The 26897-nt window shown below is 41.1% G+C and overlaps 1 protein-coding gene across 2 annotated transcripts in view; it reads left to right on the top strand.

The window, feature by feature from the left end:
• TMEM43 (transmembrane protein 43) overlaps positions 1-26897 on the top strand; it is an 881455-nt gene that overhangs the window by 540027 nt on the left and 314531 nt on the right. For both annotated transcript variants that reach the window (XM_044078600.1, XM_044078601.1), the window contains exon 8: positions 7355-7476. In XM_044078600.1, the coding sequence (XP_043934535.1) occupies positions 7355-7476 (122 nt within the window). The remainder of the gene's footprint in view (positions 1-7354; positions 7477-26897) is intronic.

Here is a 26897-nt window from a genome sequence, read left to right as displayed (position 1 = left end):
GTTAATTTCCTGTGTCCCTCTCGATCAGAGCCACAGAAGTGATCCCCTGGGTGTATTTCCTATTTCCCATCCATTCATCAAGATTTTTCTTCAGGAGTGTTAATGAGGAACTTTGCTTGACATAGATGGGTAGCTTGTTCCAGAGTATGAGAAGTCTCTGGGACAGGAATCTATCTCTCCAGCAAGTCCTGTTTATTGTAGTGACAAGGTTTAGGTCCCTAGAGCATGTAGCTCGGAGGGATTGGGATTTCTTTAGGTGCAGCATATCTAACAGCTCTGGGTTTGACATAGCTTTATATGTTAGGCAGAGATCATCTCGGAGTAGGTGATATGCTACAGAATAAAGCTGGAGTTTTTTGAGACTATCAATGTAGGGCATCTGTTTGAGGCCAGTAATTCTCTTTGTGAGGTACTTCTGTGGCCTTTCCAGCCGCTGCAGGTATCTTGTGAGGTACATTCCAAAATGGGCGTTGTACTGTATAATGGGTCTAATGAGTGTCGAGTAGAGGGAAACAATAACCTATTTTTTCCTGGATGAGAACCCTTTTGTGATGGGGTGTGCTGTGTAGAAGGATTTCCTGACTACTGTGGCAATGTGATTATCAAAGGAGAGACTACTGTCCACCTGGGTCCCAAGGTCTCTTATCACACATTCAGTGTTAAGAAGACAGACGCCTATGTGGTAGTTCATGGGTACAGAGTTTTTATCAAAGGGGATAACAGTGCACTTTTTGGCATTAAGCTTAAGGTCATGGCTCTGACACAGTGAGGCCCTTCTGTAGGATGTCCACATCATTTGGAGACTTAACTATAGCTCCTAGTTTGCAGTCATCTGCGAACTTCATTAGCCAGAGGCCTTCTGTGTTAGCCTGTACTTCAGAGAAGTAGATACCAAACAGGAGAGGTCCCAGGACTGAACCCTGTGGTACTCCACTTGTCAATGGTTTGAAGTCAGATTTGGAGTCTGCAACTTTTACAGTGTGGGTTCTGTCAGTGAGCCAGTTAGCAACCCATCTTGTGACATAGGGATTTATACCTAGTTTAGTGAGTTTAGCTATAATTCCAGAATGGGGGATGGTGTTGAAAGCCTTGGCGAGGTCAAGATAGGCTGTGTGAACCACCTTACCCTCGTCTACGGCTTTGGTGACTGCCTCAAAGAAATTGACCAGGTTCAGGAGGCAAGATCTGCCTTTCACAAACCCGAACTGGGTGGGGTCCAGAGTTTGGAGGTTTCCAATGTCTTTGTTTATGAATTTCATGATGATACGTTCCATGGCCTTGCAGACGAGGGTCGTCAGGCTAATAGGGCGATAGTTCCCAGGATCAGTGGTGGCTCCCCCCTTGTGGAGTGGGCTAACTTTTGCTGCGTGTCATTCAGTGGGCACAAAGCCTGACGTGAGGCTATGATTGAACATGATGCTTAGGTGGGGAGCCAGTTCATTCTGAAGTTTGTGTAAAACGCAGCCTGGGATGTTGTCTGGTCCCATGGATGCTGTATTTTTTGGCTTTAGAGAGTGCTGCTTTTACCTGTGAAGTTGTGATTACAGGGACTCAGCATTCTTCCTGTATAGATATGGGCCCTTTAGGGGGTGAGAGTGGGGTAAAGTTAGCACTGAACCTATCTGTCAGGATGTTGGCAATATCAGTTGGTTCTGTAATTTTTGTGCCATTGTGCTGTAACTCAGAGCAGATCTGGGTGTTGCCATGGAGATTCTTGACATAGCTATAAAATGCTTTGTGGTTGTCCTTAGAATCAGTGCCAATCTTGTTTTCATAGCTAGCTTTGGAGGATCTTATAAGAGATCTCAGCTTCTTGCTGAGGCTGACCAGGGAGCTCCTCCACTCATGGGATTTTACTCTCTTGCAACAATTTCTTCCTTCTGTTGTAGAGTTTGTTTATGGCAGGGGACCACTAGAGTGGCTTCCTTTTTTTGGAGGATAGCATCTTGGTTCTGTTTGGGATAGCACGATGAATGCACTTGTGTAAGTGCTTATAGAGTGCATTTGTGTAGGATTCAGCAGTCGTAACTGTATTGTCCATCTGCATGGGCATCATGAAGTTTACCACTTCTGTCTTAAGAAGCATGAAGTTGGCTTTGGAGAAATATTTTACCGTGGTTTCCTTAATGGGGGGGGTGGGATGTGGATATCTAGGGTGATTAACGAGTTGACTTCAGGTGTGGAACACTGGTCACTCATGTTGGTGATGACTAGGTCTAGGATATTGTTGCCACTAGTGGGGGTGTGGATAAGTTGATCCAGGACATTGGAATTTATGAATTCCAGAAAGCGCTGAGCGAAGGAGTTGGTACATGAGTAGTTTTCCCAGTTAATGATGGGGTAGTTGAAATCGCCCAATATTAGGGTGCTTGCTTGAACCCTAGTATTTTCCAGTATATCGAGAAAAGAGGAGTGGGAATCCTGGGGCATAGTGGGGGATCTGTAGCAAGCTACAATTTGGATTGCAGTTTTGCCCAGAGTTAGTTGCACTTGGATAACCTTGGCTGCATTATGCTGAGCAACTAGCCTGGAGGTGTGGATATCCTTAATGAATATGGACACACCACCGCCTTTGGTGTTCTGGTCCAGGCTAGATGGCTGAAAAGTGTGGCATGAGTTATAGCCTTTTAATGCAGGGGTGCTCTCTGGAGCCTTGAACCAGGTCTCAGTCACTGCACAGACATCTATGTTCTCCATTTTAAGGAGTGCCTCAAGTGAGTGCATTTTGAGATTTAGACTTCTAGCATTGAGTAAACTTATTTTCAAACCTTCATTAGGTTTTTGGACCCATGCATCTACCTTATTAAGCCATTTTTTTACCTCTGTATAACCATGGTTTTGCACTTTGTTTTCTATAAGAGACTGCTGTTGGACATTTGCTTTTTTAATAAATTTTTACTATAACCTCGTACTTGAAAATTATTCTTTAAAGAGTCCAATTCCTGCATAAATTTTCATTTGTGCAAAGTCTGGATATTCTACAGACTTGTCCCTTGACTATGTGTTGGAATACATGTCTATGGTGCATGCTATCATATCTAAGCATGCTGTTGGTCCAACAAGGCTTCCTATATAGTGAGGTCTCTACCTCCCCATTTTCTTTCTTAATAATACTAATGTCCAGGTATTCAATAACTGAACTAGAATAATTCAATGAAAATCTGAAGAAGCTGGTAGTGGACTCTAGATACTTGACAAAGGATGTTAATTCTGATATGGTGCCCACCCCCCCAAAAATAAAACATTGTCCACAAATCTATTATAAAAGAAAAGTTTGTCTTTCCAATTATGTGCTGCCTCAAATGTCACCATATCTTCCCAGTATGCCAGGACTAGGTTAACATATGTGTTGGCACAAGGCGTACCCATAGCTATACCTTGTCTCTGACAATAATACTTTGTTTGACAAAGAAAAACATTGTTCTCTAATCCTAGCTTTAATAAGTAATATAACCATATATTTTCATCTATATGTATATTCACCTTTTTGTTCAGTATTTCTTCTATGGCAATAATGCCATATTGATTTTCTATGACAGTAAACAAATTATTTACATCTAAACTAGCAAACATATAGGAAATGTCACTGTTTTCTTGTAAATAAACACCCAATGATTCCAGAAATGTAGCAGTATCTTTCAAAATTCTAGGGAAGGTTTGTAACATTGGTCTAAGAGTGCATTCTAACCAAACAGAAATATTTTCTGTTATCCAGCCCCTACGCAATACTAAGGGTCTCATGGGTGGTGTTTTGGGATCCTTATGAATTTTTGGTTGTTGTTGTTGTTGTTGTTGTGTCTTTCAGCTTTTCACTGTTAGGGGTTGCCACAGCGGAACTCTGGTCTGCTAATGATTGGCACAGTAGATTTTTACATGCCGAGTTGCCGGCCCTGACACACAACCTTCAATGAAGGTACGCCCATTCATGCATGTCTCCACACAGAAGACACTCTAGCTGAAAATCAAACAGGACAATGTCTTAATGTGAGGCGACAACGCTACCGCAGCACCACCACTGCAAAAACAGGCTTTAAAAACTGGGATAGTAGGATGTTGTATATATAAAATTATCAGCAGCTCATGGTCTATCAAACCAGTTTTTTCCATGTTAAATAAAGATTTGTGCACTTTTTGTATATAGGAATTCACCATTGGTGGTGACAGCTGAAGAAGAGTCAGTCTGTCAGATAGCAACAGATCTATTTGTTTGTTATAAAACTCTTTGCTAAGTACAACAACAGCATCTCCCTTATCAGCAGATTTTATAACTATGTTGGTATTATTCTTTAGCTTTTTGTTCTTGACTTTTATAGTTGTCATGCAGTATTTTGTGTGGTCTACTAATTATTCCTTTTTTAACAGCGACTTCTGTTCTAGATTCTACCAAAAACTGTACCAGTGCGGGTCTTTCGCTTAAGATCCCCCAATTTCTTTCTCTTTGCCTGTACTCTGATATTGATCCTTGATAGGGAAGGCAATCTCCAGCCTGCAGTCTAAATAAATTCTTGGCCTCTTCCCATTCTGTTACCTTACCTCAGTAATTATTTGCTCCCAATACCTTGGTTCTTTTCTGCAATAAATTCCAGCCCCCTCTTGTCTATTGTCTGTATCCCTAATTGCAGTCATCCTGTCGGCAGAATCTCCTTTCTCCGTTCCCTTGTTGGCTTACTTCTTAGAATACTTTCTGCTACTTTCTGAATGTAATATTCTGTATGGTTATTCTTATTCTCCTTAAGGATCTGTATCCAAAATCCCAGTCGTTCCTTGTTTCTTGAGATTTCCTTCTGTTTCATTATTAGCCCTTTATACTTTGACTTATAGGTTTCTGCTTGTGCTGCAGATAGGAGACTTAACTGTGTAGCTCTGAAATACCCTTTCAAATCAGGTAATCCCAAACTGCTTTGTTCTGTTGGAAGAATCACCTTAGCTCACTTGACTCTCGTCATCTTCCCCTCCCAGATAAAATCCTTCAGCTCTTTATTAATTGCTGTCGACAACTTCTCCTGTGGTTAATAAAAATATGCCTGACCTGTGTATAAAACTAAAAGGGACAAAAATCATTTTAACTCCTTGTATCTTACTGTCCATATCTAAAACGAAGCTTCCAATTTCTCAATTTTTGTATTATCTTTTGTTTAGCCACTCCCCACTTATCCTTAGCTGACACACCAGAATCCTTTTTAATTCATACTCCTAACTTCATTTTATTATGTCCCCATAAATATGGATATTGCTGAACTAATTTGTGTGTTGGTACATAATTAAATATTTGAAACTGCCTCAAAATGTTCCACAACACTGAAATGTCCTTTTCTGGTTTTATCAGGTAGAAATAATGTTTGCAAATAGAGAGAGCTTTTCTTGACTACCATACCAGTTATATATTTGAATTTCTGAATTCCTTATTTTCATTGCCAGAGGTTCTAAATATAATGCAAATAACAAAAGGGAAAGAGGACACCCCTGCCTGGTTCCTCTGCTTAAACAGAAATTATCAGAGAGGACCCCCACCCACTTTAATTTTCACCTCTGATCCCTGATATATCCTCTTAATCAACCTTAGAATTTTATCAGGGAATGCAAATGTTTCCATTGCTCTATTCATAAAGTCCCTGCTTACTCTGTCAGATGCTTTCTCTGCATCAAGACTCAGTTTTGGCTACTCTTAAACATTAGTAAGATTTTATTTTAAGGTATTGATAAGGGAGATTGTATTTTTTTTCTACATTATCACTCTTTGCTGTTCTACTAGACTTTACACATCTTTTGTTACTAAAAACATAGAAAGATTTTGTTTTGATACTCTTCTGAATTTTAATACACATTCATTGATTTTGTAAAATCATATTCACTTTGTGCTTTCCATTGCCTATGTTCATAAACATTTGCGTACAACAACCTCCACCTGGTATTATTCATGGAACTTATAAATAAGGCTATACTGACAGTTTACAAGCCCTGGACCCAAACCAGTTTTGTTTTTTATGAAGGGCAGATACTGCTTACTTAAATTGATATCTCTTTTTGAAAAAAGTCCTAGAGTTTCTAGACAATGGTGAATCAGTCCATACTGTCTATCTGGATCATGCCAAGGCCTTTAGTACTGTTCCTCAGGGGTAGCACAGTGGCAAACTGGATGGCATTGCCACTTTACAACAAGAGGTTCTCTGGTTGAGTTCTCAGCTGGGGTGCCTTCTGTGCTGAGTCTGCATGTCCTCTGTTCGTGTGGCTGTCCCCCAGATGCTTCGGTTTCTTTCCACATTCCAAAGACAATGCAGCAGGTGGATTGGGCACGCTAAATTGGCCATAAATGTGTGTGTGCTTGCAAGTGTGTGTTATGGAAGAACAATCGCTGCAGGGTTAGCCGCCCAGCAGTGTGAACCTTTTCTCCAGATGATTGTCATTGTTGGAAGTGACACCCCCAACCCCCTGTGCAGAAATGGAAATAGGTTTGTGTTGTGGGTAGGTGGATGGATGGACTCTGTTATTATTAGAAAAAAAATTGTCACAGCTGAATTCATAAGACATGTGTAACTTGTTAGATAGCAAATTGGCTTACAGATAGAATACTCCACTAGTTAGTGTTATCCCTCCCCACTTTTCATACTGACGACACTGTTCTTTAGCATTTACTTCACTGATGTCAAAGCCAAATTTGGGGCTTATGGTTGACCAAGTTTGCTAATTACTGCAAAGTCAGAGCATATCAGGAGACAACCATGTACTCCGAAAGGGTCTTTCTCTCATGAACTCACGGTGCCTGGACCGATGACTAAAGCTAACTGAAAAAAAAAGTGTTATTGTTCTCTTCTCTAAATAAATGCATCCCTGTACCTGCCCCATAAACAACATCCTCCTCAAACCATCATTAGAGATCTGGATCTGGATGCATACAAAGCCAATGAACTCTTCTTTGGCCACCATGTTTTGACTATGTTCAGGAAACCTGTCTACGTAGCCCAGATAATTACTAAATTCTTTTCCTCCAGGTCATAAGATCTCATTCTCCCTCTTTATTCCTTACTCAGAAGGCCCACACTTAAATATAGCTCCCGTTGCACATACCTAACTAGACAGATCAGTCGGATAGAAAAAATCTGTCTCTCCTTAGAAGGAGAGTCTCTGGTATGAACTCTGTAATCTACACAGAATGAATAGATCCCATTTTATTACATTATAAGGAGTTGCCCTTGGCTTTCATTAAGGAATTACTAATCAGAAGCAGCCAATTACAGTATTTATTTTCAGTTCCAAACGCTTCATGTATTGGTTATTTAGCCTGCCCAGTATTATGATGTTTGTAATTGGACTCTGGAATGAGTAGACTAAAACTAACTTGTTCTGTTCTTTTCAGGTTTAATTGAAGAAATTAATAATTTTAAGCAGATAAGTCTGGCAAAGCTGGAGAGTCCTCATGCAGAAATCGTTGTTGATGAAGATTATTTCTACCACAGCTCAAACCCTAGAAGACCTGAAGTAAGGCTAAAACAACATGCCTGTTATTTCAAAACTTATACTGAGAGATATAATGTAATGTTTGTTTTGTTTTTTTAATTTAAAACAAAATCTAAATGTTACTTTTATTTAAAAAGAAAATAATGGTTCTGCCTTTTCATGTGTTCAAGCATACTTGTATAACAGAGCTGTAAGTAGTTCATCTAGTGCCCTTTGCCATTTCCACCAGCTTGCACCACCACTTCCTCAGCTCCTCATGAGTCAAAAAAAGTCTTTGGATTAGCTTTCTAAGTAAACCTGCCAATCCCACTCCACCAAATCTAACCCCCTACCCTCTGCTCTCAAGTTCAGTGTTTTTTTTTTTGTTTGTTTGTTTAAGGGCTTTACTGTACCAGTATTTCAGTACAGAAAAGTACTGAAGCAGTGCCCAAGGCAGTTGTCCCCTTCACCCCACCCTTACAGTGCTACTGTTGCAGAACACAAGGGTAACTCACAGGGAAGTTAGATGGATAGCATTTCATGGTACTTTAGGGGAAGGTGGTACCTTTTTCTTGAAAATGCATTGAACTCTAGAAGCCTTACCTGTACTATTACAGTGTAAATCATTGAGCTAAATCTAGTAAGTCTTTTTTGAAGTGCGCCCTAGTATGCAATTTGTAGTGTATATAGCAAATTAAGTTAAAATTGTTGGTATGTGGTAATACAGTTTACATTTTTTATCCATCTTTATAAAGCTGGACAGAGACATGATATACTTTTTACTGCAGTCGTTTCATTTATTTATTTATTTCTAGTTGTTAAGATTTGCCTAGATAGGATCCAATTTCAGTGGAGGCCTAGGAAGCAGGGCTACACTGTACAAATGATGACTCTGTGTTAAAGATGCAGTGAATATTAAGGTAAGCATAGAGGATAGTAGGAAGTACAGAACATGTACTGTAAAATGGCCTAGTCCGTTGGATACATTATTATCTGGTATTGCATATTTGCACGTGGGGGAAATTAACTTGGTTTCATATGATAATTCATACTAGAGATGCTGTATACATACACATTCACACAATATACTTTTAATCTTAGCAATCATATCTAATACACTATACAAAATATTGACAACATTTATAAATGGGATAACTAATAATTCTGCATTAGGGGTGTCTGTTTCAGTACAGGTCAAGTAGTTTAGGAAATTGGTGGAATATGGAAAGAGAAGAGCTGGAACTTATTTATTTTCCCTTTAATTATCATGAAAGTCTGACTTGCAAAAAAATGTCCTTTTTCAGTGAAGGTCTGTGTAAGATGAGCTCCAAAGAAAATGCAAATACAGTGCAATTTATAATTATGTATATTAGAAAGAAATGTTTAAAATACAGTTCATAGTTGCAGTATTACAATACATGTAGTACAGAAAAGAAAAATAATTATGGTGCAATTTAATAAATGATGTAGGTTCAGCAAAACAAAATATTGTAAGACAGTATAGCATCTATAACACATTCAACTCCATTTAAATTTGTTAGGAAAAGGAAGTGGAGATAAAGTAAAGTGTTCAATAATGAAGGTTAGCGGTAGGTGTAATGAAATGATGACCTATATAGTAATATGCACAATGTACAAAAATAGTTATTGTTAAAGAAATTAAGGAAATAAGTCAAAAACTGGGAAGAAGTGAAGCTAAAGATAAAATGAGAGAGGGGATGTGGCAGGTGTGAATGGCATATCTTACATTATTCTGTCCATCCACTTCAACTGATAGGAAATTCACTGTTAGAGCGATCTGACCCATCAATCAAAAGCTTCTTTACAACTCTCAAGCTCCTTCCCCACTCCCATGATGCACCTGCATCCTCTGAATCCTCAGATCTCATTTGCCAGCACAAATAATGCTTTGAATGCTCAGATAAGTACATTGTTTTTCAGGGTTGTCTTGTGATCCTGTTTTCCCATCATTTTTTTCTCTTTCCTTATACATTTCTCACTGTGGCAAAAAAAAAAATGTGATTAGATACTTAGGACCTAGCTGAAGATTTTCAGTTTCTCTGAAATATAATGCAGAAGTTGACTTTCTGTTCTTATTGTTTTTTGTGTTATTACAGTTGAGATAGTAGTGATAAGAGTGGTAGTAGTTGTAGTACTTAAACTAGCTGTTTTTCATTTCTGATCTGATGGATAAAGGCTTTAGGAAGTATGGCCTCTGTGACCACTCTGTTTTGTCCCAAGATACTCATGAATCACGTGTTTTATGCTCGGGCCAAGAACATTTGACCACCTCTTGTGAAATTTGTAAGAACTTCAGCCCACTTTCTGTCCAGAAGTGCAAAACAAGTTAATTTTGATAGGACTTTTCTTTCCTTCACAGGGCAAAGATGAAAAAATAGAGGAAGAGCGAGAGAGAGAGAAAAAAAAGAGAAGATTAGATGATGCCTCATCTTTGCCTTTCCTCTTGTGAAAGTTTCATGATCTGAGGCAGTACAGGAGCCTTCAGTTCTGACAGTTTTGGAACCATGTTACTCTCCAGAGTCAGGACAACCTCATGCAGAACGCTGGTCACAGTGCAAGCTATTCTTCCATGCTTACAGAAAGAGGACTAGATGTTCTATTTCAGCCTTCAGAAGGATGGTTAGCAGACGCTCTTCAAAACAAGAGCTATCCAAATTTCTTCTCTCACATCCTCACTTTAACTCCTCCCTCATATTCCATTAGCTGTGTCTGAAGCTCTTCAGACATTGACTAGGATCAAATGATGAGTGCCTTTGTCAAGGCTTATATTGAAATGGGTATTGTCCCATCCCCTTCTGTTTCCAGGGGTGATTGGGTTGACTCCAGACCTCCCATACAAGAAGCTTCTTCCCCAGGCAGTGTTTTTTTAAACACCTTTACTGAATTATCACGTAAGACATAGGCAGATATATATTTCTATAAAAGAAAATAAATCATATTAAAAATGTTCCCAGTTATAAACTTTATACATTGTGTATATTATTTTATATAATTATCCTCAATCCAGTATTGCATAAATTGATCAATTTCTACCTTCACTTAAACCCCACTCTTCTTATAAAAGCATCATTCTGCATGTATTGTTTCTACAATTTTCATTTTTTTCTATGTAGTTTCCTGTTGCCCTTTTCTAACGATACCACTTTCAATTCTTTTGTCTGTGCTAGAGTAGTCAATACAGTTGGTTCAGACTTTGATTTCCATTTTCTAGTAATTGCTTTTTTGACAGCTATCAGAATTTAAACTAAACAAGGCCTTACTTTGTCTAGACATTTTAGGTCCTGTATCTCAGCTCAAAAAAATAATTTCCTTAGTTCCAGCCAATATTTCTGACAGGGAACTCTGGGAATTTTAAAGTCTGCCAGCTCATTACTCTCCCAAAACGTGTTCCCAGTTACCTCTTTCTTTCCCATCACACCTCCAACATTTGGTATTGTTTGGAGTCTGTTTGGGGTATAAAAATACATGTGCAAACACGTTCAAGCAAAAATCCTAAGTCTCCTAGACTTTGTTTATATTTGTAAGCCATACATATATCCTCTCATTATTTCTTTATAAATGGCTTATCCAGTCTGTCTTCTCAATCTTTTCTAACCTCTTTTGATTCCTATAGATGTTCATCGTGTTTCACTGTTGCAGTCATTACTCTTGGGGTTATCCTGCTGGCAGGCTACCCGCAGTCGGCCTGAATTCCAAAGTCCTGGTCCGGCGTCGGTTGCTGTCGCCTCTTCCCTGACGTCAATGTGCCAGGGGTATAAAAGATGCAGCCAACGCCATTTTCTTCAGTATTTCTTGCCACACGGTGCCCGAAGCAAAAGCAGTTCGCAAGTGCCGGTCGGCGGACTCCTGAGATTTTCAAATCTAAATTTCAGAACCGAAATCTTCATTAAAGCTAAGTACCCCGTTGGGGAAACATTTTTCTTGCTCCAGACCAATGTCAGAAAAAGTTAACAGTTATATTTCTTGTGGGAAGCAAATACCTCATAAGGATTTTCATTCTTACTGTATTCCTTGCCTAGGCCCTGACCACGATGTTGCTAGCTGTTGGTTTTGTGCTAGATTTAACCAACGCACTATTAAGCATCGTTTTGATTTTGCATTTCATTACTTTGGCCGAAGATTTAACTATATAATGCTGGCGGAACAGCCAACGACCATAGTTTACAAAAAACGCAAGGACAAGGAAAAGGATAGGCATCCGAGGTCCAAAACCGATGACAAGGCCTCCATTAGGCCAGTCGCCGGTTCACCGGTTCTCAGTGAGGCGCTTTCGCAGCCCCTGGCGCCCGCTACCTCAGAGCCACAGGCCACTTCCGACTCCCATGTGGAGCTGACTGGGCCTCTGGATACTCAAGGTATTGGACACTCAGAAATCATTCTCTCAGATGGGTCCGGAGCCGCTGAGCAGGCATCGGCTTCTGAGGGTGTCTTCAGACCTACACAGTTATATGTTAAACCATCTTCAGCTTCAAATACAAAGGCTAAAGCAGTTCTAAAGATAAAGAAACAAGTACAGCATTCTCCTACTCAGACTTCCATGCCTAAAAAACAGATGCTTAAAATGGCCGAAGACCTAATTACTTTGATCAGGGGTTCCCATCCCCCTCCTGATAAGAGGCCTAGGTAAGAGACAGAATATGATTCTTCTGATCAGGTTTCAATTTCCTCTGATTCCTCTTCTGAACAGGGATTTTCTTTTCCTCCCTATGAGGATTCTGATGCTGAAGAATCCATTCCTTCAGCTTCTCCTCCTGAGGATTATTCTTTTGGGGAAACCCTGCATACCATGAGGGAGCATTTCCACTGGGAGAGCCAAGATTACTCAGAATCTAAGAAAATGCTCAGAGACTTTCTGCTACTACCTCAGCACAGACCTCTTGCTATTCCACCTGTTCTAGACATTGTAGATGATGTATTTTCAGAGTCTGGCCTGTCCCATGACTCTTTACCCCCTGCACTTGCTAAGCCAGACAGATACTACAGGGTCCCAGACTGTCATAAATTCCTATATAAAAACCCCGCTACTGTCATAAATTCCTATATAAAAACCCCGCTACTGACCCTGAAACTATATCTCAGGGTCCCAAAGGGGTCAAAGCTTCCACTGCAAAAAACCCTGTCCCCTCAGATAGGGATTCTAGGGCACTGGACAGATGGGAGAAAAAAGTTTACACTTCTGCTACCTTGGCTGTAAGGGCTTTAAATTGTCAGGTTCATATGCTTAAATACCAGCAATACTTAATGTCACTGCTTAAACAGAAAATGTTGACAAATTCTGAATGTTCAGAGAACAAGGAAATGCAGGATGTTCATCGTGTTACACTGCTGCAGTCATTACACTTGGGTTATCCTGCCGTCAGGCGGTTCCCCAGTCGGCCTGAGTTCCAAAGTCTTGGTCCGGCGTCGGTTGCTGTCGCCTCCTCCCTGACGTCAGTGCGACAGGGGTATATAAGATGCAGCCAACGCCATTTTCTTCAGTCTTTCTTGCCGCGCGGTGCCCGAAGCAAAAGCAGTTCGCAAGTGCCGGTCGGCCAACTCCTGAGATTTTCATTCCGAATCCAGAACCGAAGTCTTCTACAAAGCTAAGTACCCCGTTAGGGAAACTTTTTCTTGCCTCAGACCGATGTCAGTAAAAGTTAATAACTGTATTTCTTGTGGGAAGCAAATACCTCATAAGGATTTCCATTCTTATTGTATCCCATGCCTAGGCCCAGACCACAACATCACTGGTTGTCGGTTTTGTGCTAGGTTTAATAAGCGCACTATTAAACATCGGTTTGATTTTGCCCGACATTATTTTGGCAGAAAATTTAATTACACCATGCCGTCGGAACTTCCGATGACCGGAATACATAAACCGCGCGACGACAAAGCCTCTTCTAGGCCAGTCGCCGGTTCTCCGGTTTTCAGCGAGGTGCCTTCATAGCCCCTGACGACCGTTTCTGTAGAACCACAGGCCGCCTCTGACTCCCATGTGGAGATGGCTGGGCCTTTGGACGCACAAGATTTTCAGCCTACCAAAATTAACCCTTCAGAGGGATCCGGAGTAGCTGAACAACCCACAGCTTCAGAGGGTGTTTTCAGACCTACTCAGTTAAGCATTAAATCATCTGCTAAGTCTAAACCTCCTTTAAAAACAAAGAAACAAATACAGCATTCTCCAGGACAGGCCTCCATGCCTAAGAAACAAATGCTCAAAATGGCCGAAGACCTAATCACTCTGATCAGGGGGTCCCATCCCCCTCCTGATAAAAGGCATAGACAGGATGCAGACTATGACTCATCCGACCAGGTTTCCATCTCCTCAGATACATCCTCAGACCTAGGATACTCTTTACCCCCTTATGAGGATGCTGATGCTGAGGAATCAATTCCATCAGCCTCTCCACCTGAGGATTACTCCTTTGGGGAAACCTTACATAGCATTTCCATTGGGAAGGCCAGGATTACTCAGAATCCAAGAAAAGGCTCAGAGACTTCCTTTTATTACCTCAACACAGACCCCTTGCTATTCCGCCAGTGTTAGATATTGTGGATGATGTGTATACTGAATCCAGCTTAAATGCTGATTCTTTACCTCCAGCCCCAGTTAAGCCTGACAGATACTACAGAGTCCCTGACTCACACAAATGTCTTTATAAAAGCCCTGTTGCTGACCCTGAAACTATTTCTCAGGGACCCAAAGGGGTTAAGGCCTCGTCAGCAAAGAATCCAGTCCCTCTGACAGACATTCCAGAGCATTAGACAGATGGGGGAAGAAAGTATATACGTCTGCAACTTTAGCAATGAGGACCTTAAACTGCCAATTTCACATGCTAAAATATCAGCAATTTTTGATGTCTCAGTTGAAACAAAAAAATGCTTCCAGATTCAGATCCTCCTAATTTTAAGGAAATGCAGGATTTATTGCATGCAGCTGAACAAGTGGGAAAACATACTTTGCAATGTGGTTTTGATTCTTTAGAGGCCTCCTGTAGAGCAGCAGCTACAAGTTCTGTCATTAGAAGACATGTTTGGTTAAAAAAACATACGTTACCAGATCATGTTAAAGCAAAACTATTGGATGCACCTTTGCAGCAGGATGTGTTATTTGGAGTTAAGGCAGAAGAGGTATTAAAGAAAATGGAGGATAAGGCAAAATCTATGCAAACGGTGAAGGATTTCTTACAGGTTCAGCCTCTTCGATTTAGCAGAAATTGGCCAACAAAGAATTGGTCCTTTCCAGTTACAGACAGACCTCAAAGGGGCAGATACAGACGTCCAAGAGGTAGAGGTCAACCACAAGGTCCTTACAGGCCTCGACAATGGGGGTGCATCAGGCCAGAAAGAAGGGGAAGACAGGCCCCAACTGTATAAAAAACAGCCCCAATGACTTCCCACTACAGCTGCCAAACAGCTCTCTCTTGGCAGCCCCCTTGGGAGGAAAACTGGCACTTTTCTATCACAATTGGCATATGATCACCAAAGACAAATGGGTTCTCAACATTGTATCTCAGGGTTACAGGTTCCACTTTCACACTCTGCCAAGGTTAAAAGGATTGCCAAATCTGCCACCAAATCAATGGGCAGAGGCTCAAAAACAAATTACAGCACTCATAGACATGAGAGCTATTCAAAAGGTACCACCGCAGGAGCAAGGACAAGGATTTTACTCAAGACTGTTTCTGGTTCCCAGAAAGAACAAAGCCTGGCGGCCCATTCTGGATCTATCTTCTCTAAACACTTACCTGGATGTTCCAAAATTCAAAATGTTGACACTACAGCAGCTTCTTCCCATGCTGGGCAAGAAAGCATGGCTCGTAACCTTGGGCCTCAAGGAGGCATACCTGCATGTCCTTATCAGACAAAACTGCAGAAGATACCTCAGATTCATAGCTGGTTCAATGCACTATCAATTCTCTGCACTGCCCTTTGGCTCATCTACTGCGCCCAGGGTCTTCACAAAGTGCCTGGCACCAGTAATTGCATTTTGCAGACAGAAAGGAATTCAAATTTATCTGTACCTGGACAACTGCCTGATTCAAGCAGAGAGCAAGGACATTCTTCTAAAGCATCTGGCGTTTGTAAAAAAGTTATTAAGTTGCCTAGGGTACACAGTAAATGAAAATAAATCAAAACTAGTGCCCTCACAAGAGATAATATTCCTGGGTGCCAGCTTGAATACAATGGCCCCGATGGCTTATCTCATGCCAGACCAGCAATGACAACTGACTCAATATTTTCAATTGATGGCAAAAAAAACCCATCTCCCTGCAAGAAAAATTCTGCAGGCCTTGGGTTACATGGCATCTTGCATGCTACTAATTCCATATGCCAGACTGCATATGAGGAAACTACAATGGTACCTAAAGAGTGTCTGGTCTCAACACTGTCAAAGTTTGGAAACAGTTATACCACTAATTCCTTGCCTTCAGCAGGAGTTTCGATGGTGGGCTCACGCTTGTCACCTCAACAAGGGACAGCCTTTTACTCAACCCACAGCCAGGCAAACACTGACAACAGATGCATTGTATTATGCCTGGGGAGCACACATAGCAGGAAAATGTATTCAGGGCAAGTGGTCCGCAGAACAAAGGCATCTTCACATAAATCAAAAGGAGATGCTAGTTGTACAAAATGCCCTTATAGCCTTCAAGGACCTGCTGCATCCAGGACAACTACTACTAAAGACAGACAACACCACAGTTATGTGGTACATAAACAAGTAAGGGGGCACTCACTCTTATCCCCTCTGCAGACAAGCCATGACCTTGTGGAACATGACTCTAAACTATCAAGTTCATCTGCAAGCACAATTCCTGCCAGGAGAGAAAAACACACTGGCAGACGATTTAAACAGAAACATCATGGATCCCCATGAATGGGAATTGAATCCACAAATATTCAGAATGATAACACAAAAATGGTGGAGCCCGGACATAGATCTGTTTGCATCCCCAATGAACTGCCAGCTACAGAAATTCTACACAAGGACTTACCATCCACAAGCATGGAAAGTGGATGCCCTCTCATTCAGCTGGAAAAATCTTCAAGTATATGCTTTCCCACCACTACCTCTCCTTCCAAAGGTACTCATAAAAGCCAGGCAAGAAGAGCCAAAGATGATCCTGTTTGCACCAGACTGGCCACGCCAGCACTGGTACCCAATCTTAAAGAACTTAGCACAAGGACCACCCTGGATTTTGCCTCAAATCCCACATCTGCTGACTCAGCACAACCATCAGATACTTCACAGCCAGCTAAAGACTTTAAACCTGGCTGCATGGAAGATTCCTTAGTCAGGCAAGCAGTGCCTCTCTCCAAAGCTGCTATGGATGTCATTCTGGAGGCCAGAAGGCCTAGTACCAGGAAAGCCTATTCAAATAAATGGAAGAGATTCTGTGCCTGGAACCAGGCTCACAGCCTTGACCCTCTTGTCCCAAATATTCCTCAGATACTACAATATTTAACTGAGATGCTGGACAAAGGCCTCTCTTTTTCATCCATCAAGATCCACGCCTCTACCATCTCTGCTCATTACAACACGGATCCACCAATTTTCTCTAATCCTTTGCTAAAACAGTACCTCAGAGGGGCTAAAAACATAAGACTGCCCCATAGAGCACCTACTCCAACTGGGGACCTCAACTTCGTAACTTTACCTCATTTCAAGCCAGCTAACACAGCAGATTTAAAATATATCTCTTGGAAAACTGCTCTGCTCCTGGCAATAACATCAACATGAAGAGTTTCAGAATTACAGGCACTAATGGCAGTGGAACCTTTCATCATTTTCCACCAAGACAGGGTGTCTTTAAGAACTAACCCTACGTTTATGCCAAAGGTGGTATCAAGTGTGGCTCTAAACCAAACAATTCACTTGCCAATTTTCTATCCAAATCCACAGAATAAAGGGGAGAGACTACTGCATTCTTTGGACATACACAGGAAGTTACACTTCTACTTGGACAAAACCAAAGCTTTCAGAAAATCTGAGCAATTATTGATAGCATATGCTGCAGGAGCACAGGGAAAAGCCTTTTCAAAACAGACTATTTTAAAATGGATAGGTTCATAGGTTCACAGGCTATCTAGGCTAAGGGCATTTATGCATTTATAAGAGTAGCCTGGCTTTTCTACCATTTTTTTTGAATAAAGTTTGAATAAAACCTATTCTTATCATTTCTGTCAAGCAGTGACACTCCCAGTACTTATAGTAATCATTTTCTTATCCTCTTTCATCTCCCATCCATTTCTCATGCGTTCTTCAGGAAGGCCCTCTTGCTCTGCCTCACATTTGTTCCGGGATTTTGTTCCACAGCGGTCTCTAAGTCTCTCCCCTCCCAGCACGTCAGCACGCTTCCTCTATGTTTAAGTCAAGGTTTAAGTTTCCCCCTCTGTGGGTTGTTGAGGATCTTTTGAGGGTGAATGAGGATCTATATTTTTGAGGTGAAGCATATTCATATTATATGTCTTGACATGGCACAGGCTGCAGCTGGACTGAATAAAGCTCTGAATAAAGCTGGAGTTCTTTAAATTTCAGTTTTGAGACATCTTTTTTTTATCCTTTTTTTTTTGACTTTTGGGCTTTTGGTGGGGTGTCTGGTCAGATACATTCACAACAGGTTGTATGTACTCAATCATAGGTCTAATGAGTGAAATCATAAGTCGATGGGGCGATGATGAGGTAACGATGAGATCCGAATCTAGATGTGAATCCCTTCATGAATTAGGTCCTAACTACTTTAGCAACATGAGTGTCACTTAGCAAGACTAGTGTCAAACGAACTACGGTAGACAACCCTGATGACTTTCTGTGCTGATGACTTGTTGTGTATATGGTGATCACCCATATGGTAGCTAGGGTTTTAACCTTTTTTTATGACTATGCATTTTTGGCGCTAACTTCAGGGCCATGGCTGGGGGGCAGCACCAGTTATCCGTTTCTGCCCTTGGAGAGATATCTGTGTCTGTGTGTGATCGACTATTATGCCCAGTTTGCAGTCATCTGCAAACTTTGTCAACCATAATAACCTCCTGTGTTTGCTTGTACTTCAGAAAGTAGAAAAGTAGATGCCGAGACCCAGGACTGACTGAGGCCCTGTGGGACACCACTTGTGACCGGCTTTGAGTCTGACATGGCTCCAGCAACTCTGACCCTGTGGGTTCTGTCACTTAGCCAGTTTGCAACCCATCTGTATACGTTTCTGCTATACACACCATAGGAAACCTGTACCTAACAGCATTAGATCTCATTCCACCAGGGCAACAGCCACTTCAACTGCCTACCTCAGAGGAGTACCTACCAAGGACATTTTGGAAGCAGCAACTTGGAGTTCTGTACATACCTTCACCAAGCATTACCATCTGCCTCTATACTCTAAATCCAGAGCTGGCTTTGCCACTGCAGTGCTGCAGGGCCTTATAGCCACCCTACCTCAGCTTTGGGATTCTACCCAAGTGTAATGACTGCAGCAGTGTAACACGATGAACATAGTACAGTTTTGTACCTACCATAAATATAGATGTTCGAGTGTATACTCTGCTGCAGTCCAGGTTACCCTCCCTCCTTCCCCTCTTACTTGCTGGTACGTGCCTATGTCTTCTACCCTTTACTACCTATGGGGAGTATTTGCTGGTAACTAAAAGTTGATTGCTTTTCTTATGTATGTTTTATTAGCAGTTTGAATTGCCTACCTTTTTGGGGGCACCTGACATCTGGGGCAAGAAAAACTGAAGAAAATGGCGTCGGCTGCATCTTATATACCCCTGTCGCACTGACGTCAGGGAGGAGGCGACAGCAACCGACGCCGGACCAAGACTTTGGAACTCAGGCCGACTGGGGAACCGCCTGACGGCAGGATAACCCAAGTGTAATGACGGCAGCAGTGTATACACTCGAACATCTACATTTATGGTAGGTACAAAACTGTACTATTTATTGCATGCAGCTGAACAAGTGGGAAAGCATACTTTGCAATGTGGTTATGATTCACTGGAGGCCTCTTGCAGGGCCGCTGTTACAGGTTCTGTTATTAGAAGGCATGCTTAGTTAAAGGAACAGAATCTGCATGATCATGTTAAAACAAAATTATTAGATGCTCCATTACAGCATGATACTTTGTTTGGTGCTAAAGCAGAAGAGGTGTTGAAGAAAATGGAGGATAAAGCGAAATCCATGCAGACAGTTAAGGATTTCTTACAGGTACAGCCACCCAGATTTAGCAGGAACTGGCCTTCAAAAAATTGGTCCTTTCCAGTGTCAGACAGGCGACAAAGAGGCAGATACAGACGTCCCAGAGGCAGATCTCAGCCCCAAGGTTCATACAGGCCTAAACAATGGGGTGCTCCTACCTCCAAAAGCAGAGAAGACAAATCACAACCTTACAGAAAACAGTCCCAATGACTTTCCTCTGCCAGATCCAGGCACTTTTCTTTTGGCAGCCCCCTTAGGGGGAAAACTAGCACTTTTTTCACCAAATTGGCAAATGATTACGCAAGACAAATGGGTCTTGAACATAGTGTCCCAGGGCTACAGGATCCATTTTTACACCCTACTAAGGGCAAAAGGTATGGTAGACCTGCCACATAATCAATGGGCAGAGGCACAAAAGCAAATTACAGCTCTCATGGACATGAGGGCCATTCAACAAGTACCACAACAAGAGCAGGGGCAAGGATTTTACTCAAGACTTTTCTTGGTGCCCAGAAAGGACAAAACCTGGAGACCAATACTGGACCTGTCTATACTAAACACATTTCTGGAGGTTCCAAAATGCAAGATGTTGACTCTACAGCAGCTACTGCCCATGCTGGGCAAGAAGGCATGGCTCGTAACTTTGGACCTAAAAGAGGCATACCTGCATGTCCCAATCAGACAGTCTTGCAGAAGATACCTCAGATTCATAGCTGGCTCAATGCACTACCAATTCTCTGCACTGCCCTTTGGCTTATCTACTGCGCCCAGGGTCTTCACAAAATGCCTGGCACCAGTAATTGCATTTTGCAGACAAAGAGGAATTCAAATATATCCCTACTTGGACGACTGCCGTATACAAGCAGAGAACAAAGACATTCTTCTAAAGCATCTGGCGTTTGTAAAACGATTACTAATTTGCCTAGGGTACACAGTAAATGAAAAGAAATCAAAACTAGTACCGTCTCAAGAGATAATATTCCTGGGTGCAAGCTTAAATACAACTGCCCAGATGGCTTATCTCACGCCAGACAAACAAAGGCAACTGACTTCTTACTTCAGAAATTTGGCAACAAAGACCCAGTTATCTGCAAGGAAAAGCCTGCAGGCCTCGGGCTTCATGGCATCCTGCATTCTGCTAATTCCATATGCCAGACTGCATATGAGGAAACTACAATGGTATCTAAAAAGTGTTTGGACTCAGCATTGCCACAGCCTGGAGACAGTAATTACCCTCATTCCATGCCTGCAACAGGAGTTTCGATGGTGGGCACAGGCCTGTCACCACAACAAGGGTCTGCCATTCACTTTACCCACAGCCAGACAGACACTGACAACGAATGTATCAGATTATGCCTGGGGGGGCTCATATGGCAGGAAAATGTATTCAGGGCACATGACCTGCAAGCCAGATGCATCTTCATATCAATCAAAAAAAGATGCTAGCTGTTCAGAATGCCCTGACACCTTTCAAGGATCTACTTCATCCAGGACAGCTACTGATAAAGACGGACAACACTACGGTCATGTGGTACATAAACAAGCAGGGAGGCACACATTCCTACCCCCTCTGCAGACAAGCAATGACATTGTGGGACACAGCATTGACTTATCAAGTTCACCTGCAAACACAATTCCTGCCAGGAAAAACAAATACTCTGGCAGACGAACTAAGCAGAAACCTCATGGATCCCCATGAGTGGAAAGTGGATCCACAAGTCTTCAACATGATAACAAGGAAATGGGAATGCCCAGACATAGATCTATTTGCCTCCCCTCACAACTGCCAATTACAGAGATTTTGCACAAGGATTTATCACAAACAAGCATGGAGAGTGGACGCCCTATCCTTTAGCTGGAAAAACCTAACAGTATATGCCTTTCCTCCACTGCCTCTCCTTCCCAAGGTACTCCTCAAGGTCAGACAACAGAAGCCAAAAATGATACTGATTGCACCAGATTGGCCACGCCAGCACTGGTACCCAATCCTAAAGAGCTTGTCTCAAGGTCCAGCATGGATATTGCCTCAAACTTCTCACTTGCTGACCCAACAAAACAATCAGATCCTGCACAGCCAACTCAGGACCTTAAATCTGGCAGCATGGCGGATAATGTAGCCACTCAGAACACTCCTCTTTCAAAAGCTTTTATGGATGTTATCTTGGAGGCCAGGAGGACCAGTACCAGAAAATCTTATGCAGAAAAATGGAAGAGATTCTGTGCTTGGAACCAGGAACAAGGCATTGACACGTATGTATCAAATATTCCTCAGATTTTACAATACCTAACTGAGATGCTGGACAAAGGCCTTTCCTTTTCATCAATTAAGATTCATGCCTCTGCCATTTCAGCCCATTACCATACGGAACCACCTATCTTTTCTCATCCTTTACTAAGGCAGTACCTCAGAGGGGCCAAAAACATCAGGCCTTCAAGGAGAGCACCAATTCCGGCATGGGACCTCAATTATGTGTTGGAAAAACTCACACTGCCTCCTTTTGAGTGAGCCTCAACAGCTGATATAAAATTCTTATCCTGGAAAACAGCTCTGTTCCTAGCAATAACCTCTGCAAGACGAGTATTGGAGTTACAAGCACTCATGGCTGTGGAACCTTTTATCATTTTTCATCCAGACAGGGTTTCTCTGAGGACAAACCCAACATTTATGCCTAAGGTGGTGTCCAGTGTGGCCCTCAACCAAACCATTCACTTGCCCACCTTTTATCCAAACCCACAGAACAAGGGTGAGAAAATTTTGCATTCTTTGGACATACACAGACAGCTACACTTCTACTTGGACAGAACTAAAGCTTTCAGAAAGACTGAGCAACTTTTAGTGTCATATGCTGCAGGATCACAAGGAAAGGCTATCTCAAAACAGACTATTTCTAAATGGATAGGTCATTGCTTCAGTTTCTGCTATTTTCAGCATGGCAAATCAGTGCCTAAGGGTATTAGACCTCATTCTACCAGAGCAGCAGCCACTTCAGCAAACTTCCTCAGAGCAGTACCAACCAAAGACATCTTAGAGGCTGCAACTTGGAGTTCAGTGCACACTTTTACAAAGCACTACCACTTACCTCTTTACTCTAAATCCAGAGCAGGCTTTGCCACTGCAGTTCTGCAGGGCCTCATAGCCTCTCCTAATCCTATTTAGCTCAGCCACCCATCCTCAGCTTTGGGATTCAACCCAAGAGTAATGACTGCAACAGTGAAACACGATGAACATAGTACAGTTGTGTACCTACCATAAATGTAGATGTTCGAGTGTATTCACTGTTGCAGTCCAGGTTACCTTCCCACCGTCCCCCTTTCTTTTGCTGGAGTTTATCTGTACTTCTGTAGTCTATACAACCTATGTGGTGTATTTGCTTGTAGATGAAGGAAATGTTACTTTAGTGCATGTATGTTTATTGGCATAATATATTTAGCCTACCCTTTTGGGGGCACCTGACATCTGGGGCAAGAAAAACTGAAGAAAATGGTGTTGGCTGCATCTTTTATACCCCTGGCACACTGACGTCAGGGAAGAGGCGACAGCAACTAACGCCGGACCAGGACTTTGGAATTCAGGCCGACTGCGGGTAGCCTGCCAGCAGGATAACCCCAAGAGTAATGACTGCAACAGTGAATACACTCGAACATTTACATTTATGGTAGGTACACAACTGTACTTTATTGTGCAGTATTTTATAGGCCCTACTAATTATCCATTTTTAACAGCAGCATCTGTTCTAGATTCAATTAAAAACTCTACCAGAGAAAGTCTTTTACTTAAGATTCCCCTACCCAGTTCTCTCCGCCTACATTCTGTCGATCCCTGATAAGGAAAGCAAGCCTATAGCCTGCAGTTCAAATGCCTTCCTGGCCTCTTCCCATTTTTCACTCTTTCCCTGTCTAGTTATTTGCTTCCAATATATTGGATCCATTGCCAGTTTTCTCCAATAAATTCCAGCCCCTTTTACCCTGTTCTGTGTACCCTAATTGCAGTTATCACCTGTCTTCATTCTCGTGTTGGTTTAGTTCTTAGAATACTTTACTTTGAGTATAATATTCTGTATGACTGTTATTCTCCTTAAGGATCTGCATCCAAAATCCTACTCCCTCTCCTTATTTCTTGAATTTCTCCCCTGCTTCATCATCATTTCCTTCCACTTTGAATTGTAGCTTCCTGTTTGTGTTATTTACATGAGCCTTAACTACTGTGTAGCTTTAAAATAGCCCTTCAAATCATGTAATCCTAAACCAGCTTGTTATATCGGAAGGATCAGCTTATCCCTCTTGACTCCTTTTCTTTATCTGTCCCAGATAAAATCCTTCAGGTTGTTATTAATTACTGTCCATGACTTCTCCCCAGTTGACATAGATTTGCCTGACTTGTATATAAAACTAAACAAACTCAAAACATTTTCACTGCTTTTATTATGCTGTCCATATCCAAAAACAAGAGCTTACCGTTTTTCCATTTTTGTATAATCTTTTGTTTAGTCTTTTCCCACATATCCTTCTCTGCCATAACAGAATCCTTTTTAATCCATATTCCTAAATACTTAATTTTATTGTGTCCCCATAAGTATGGGTATTGCTGAACCAATTCATGTGTGGGTACATATTTTACAGCTGTTGCCTTTGTTTCATCTTCTGAAACTGTCGCAGACACTGAGATGCTCTTTTCTAGTTTTATCAGGTACAAAATAATGTCAGCTGAAAATAAAGCCACCTTTTCTTGATTACCATACAAATTATATCCTTGAATTTCCGAGTCTCTTATTTTATTTGCCAGTAGCTCTAAATATAACACAATTAAAGTGGAAAGCGGGACACCCTTGCCTCATTCATCTGTTCAGATACAACTTATCAGAGAGGAACCCTCCCACTCTAATTTTTTTTTTTTTTTGCCTCTGAACCCTCATATATCCTTCTGTTAACCTTATTATTGTGTCAGGGAATGCAAATGATTCTCTTGCCCCACTCACAAGATCCCAGCTTACTCTGAAGAATGCTTTCTCTTCATCAAGACCCACCAACAACAGTTGCATTTTCTTACGTTCTGCTTCCCTTTGGATCATCGTTGTATTAATGTTGTCAAATGTTTGCCTCTCTTCCACAAAACCACATTGATCCATATCTTTCAATGTTGGCAATATCTTTGCACATAAATACTTTTATAACCATGGTTTAAAATTGAAATGGGCCTATATGAAGCTGGGTCTGATGGGTCTTTACTGTTTTTAAGTATTACAACCACTACACCTTTCTTCCAGGATGGTGCTTCCCATTCTTTTAAAATAGTTTTAAAACAAACTTTACAGATTGTTATCACTTTCTTCCCTCCTAGCATCTAAACTTCCACAGGAATACCACCTGTTCCTGTAGACTTTTCTGCAGATTGATTATACATCATTGTTTTTATGTCATCTCCTCCTAACTTAACTGTTAATTGTTGAACCTCATCTATCTCTAACCTTAGTCTTTGATAAATATTTCCAATTGTGACCTTTCTTGATTTCCACATTTCTCTGCTGTATACAAGTTTTCAATAATTTTCTAAAATATCTGTATACCTCCAATTTCTATTGCATAAGTCATTGTGCCAAAGGTTTATGTACACTGGAGTTATAAAAAAAGTTGCTTAACAACAATCTAAACTCTTGACTATTCAGATACTCCCCTATTATCTCTTTAGCACTCTGGAGATTTGCCTCTTGTTCTCTTTGATTCCCCTTATGCCACAATAATTTAAACTTTGTCAGCCCCTCTAAATAATTCTTGTTACTTTTTAACTATACCTCTTTTTGTTTTATTTCTGTCCTATTTTTAAACTCCAGTCACTAGTTATAAGGTCTGAAGAAATTTCTTTCTTTTCCTAATAACTCTCAAATAATTGTCAACACCCATTCCTTAAATTCCACTCTTTAACATATAGGTGAGAAGCACCTGTGTCTTATTTTTTTCTTCATTATTGTGCATGTATCTTAGATTGTTATTGGCACATGATCTGGAATCGTTATTGGATGTATGTTGAAGCTTTCAATTAAATGCACATGTTCCTTTGAATAATAATTTCTGTCTAGCCCAGTTATTGTACCATCGGGAATAGTATGAAAGTTTTCTCCAAGTTCCTACTACTGAATTGACATCTTCCATATCAAATATTTTCGTACATTTCTTCCGAAATCTACCCTGTCAATTGGACAGTTGAAATTCTTGGTTACTGTCAGGTGTACCACAGGGCTCTGTCCTAGGCCCATACTTGTTTAGATTGCATCATTCTTGTCTGTCTTTTTCATCCGAGGTGTTCTACAGTCTGTATGCAGTTGACTTGAAACCGGGTCATTTGATTACTTGTGTTACAGAAAGGGCATGTCTGCAAATAACGTAAACAAATTGACCAGCTGGGAACAGGGGAATAATATGCTGATAAATACATCAAAAAACTAAGCATATGAGATTTGGAAGAAATAAATATAAAGGTGGATATTTAATATGGCACACAGTGATTGAAACTATCGATTCATTTAAGACCGTGGGTATATGGGTAGATCCAGTTTTGAATTCTTCTAATATCAGTCAATTGGTTAATGATAGTTATAGAACTGTAGGTTGTATGAAACAATTTATAAAGTCTAGGAAATCAGATATGCTGATGTCTTTGTTAGTTGCATTAAACCCAAATGTGAGTATGGAATAACAATATGGAAACCTTTTAAGAAAATAAGCGGGAATAAACTGTAAAGAGTACAGCAGAAATATCCGAACTTGCATAGTGTCTCGTATAGATATTTGCGGAGACCTTATTCAGGTATACAGGGTATTTAGAGACAACTACCTCTGGGAATGTTTGGAATGATCAGACAAACTATATAGAAGATTCTGAATGGAGTCCAAATGTTGATATGATAAGTCATCAAGCAACGGAGAGTGGTATTGCTGAAATTTAATTCATCCTCAAGTCTTGGTGAGTACCTTCACGAGGTGGACCCTGTTTTTCACAACATCTCACCAAGACAACATTGATATATAGACTGTGTTTATATAGCATATATCCTTGATAGAAGTAGGTCAAAAATGAAAAAAAAGATAGCTAGATGCACAAGACCCAGGACTGGAAAAAGTGACAGTGTAGAATCCTCAAAATATGGAAACATTCCTACGATGGGGCCAGGCCAGGCCCAGGGGAAGGAGGGTTCCCCTGTTGTACAAGTAGTAGTAGTCCACAAAAATCACAACAACTGATAGGCCAAAGAAGAGCCATAAAGACGATAGA

Source organism: Protopterus annectens, chromosome 7.part1 (genome assembly GCF_019279795.1).
Source record: "Protopterus annectens isolate FY-2018-M chromosome 7.part1, PAN1.0, whole genome shotgun sequence".
Taxonomy (NCBI): Eukaryota; Metazoa; Chordata; order Ceratodontiformes; family Protopteridae; genus Protopterus; species Protopterus annectens.
This window is presented reverse-complemented; position numbering and strand designations above follow the sequence as displayed.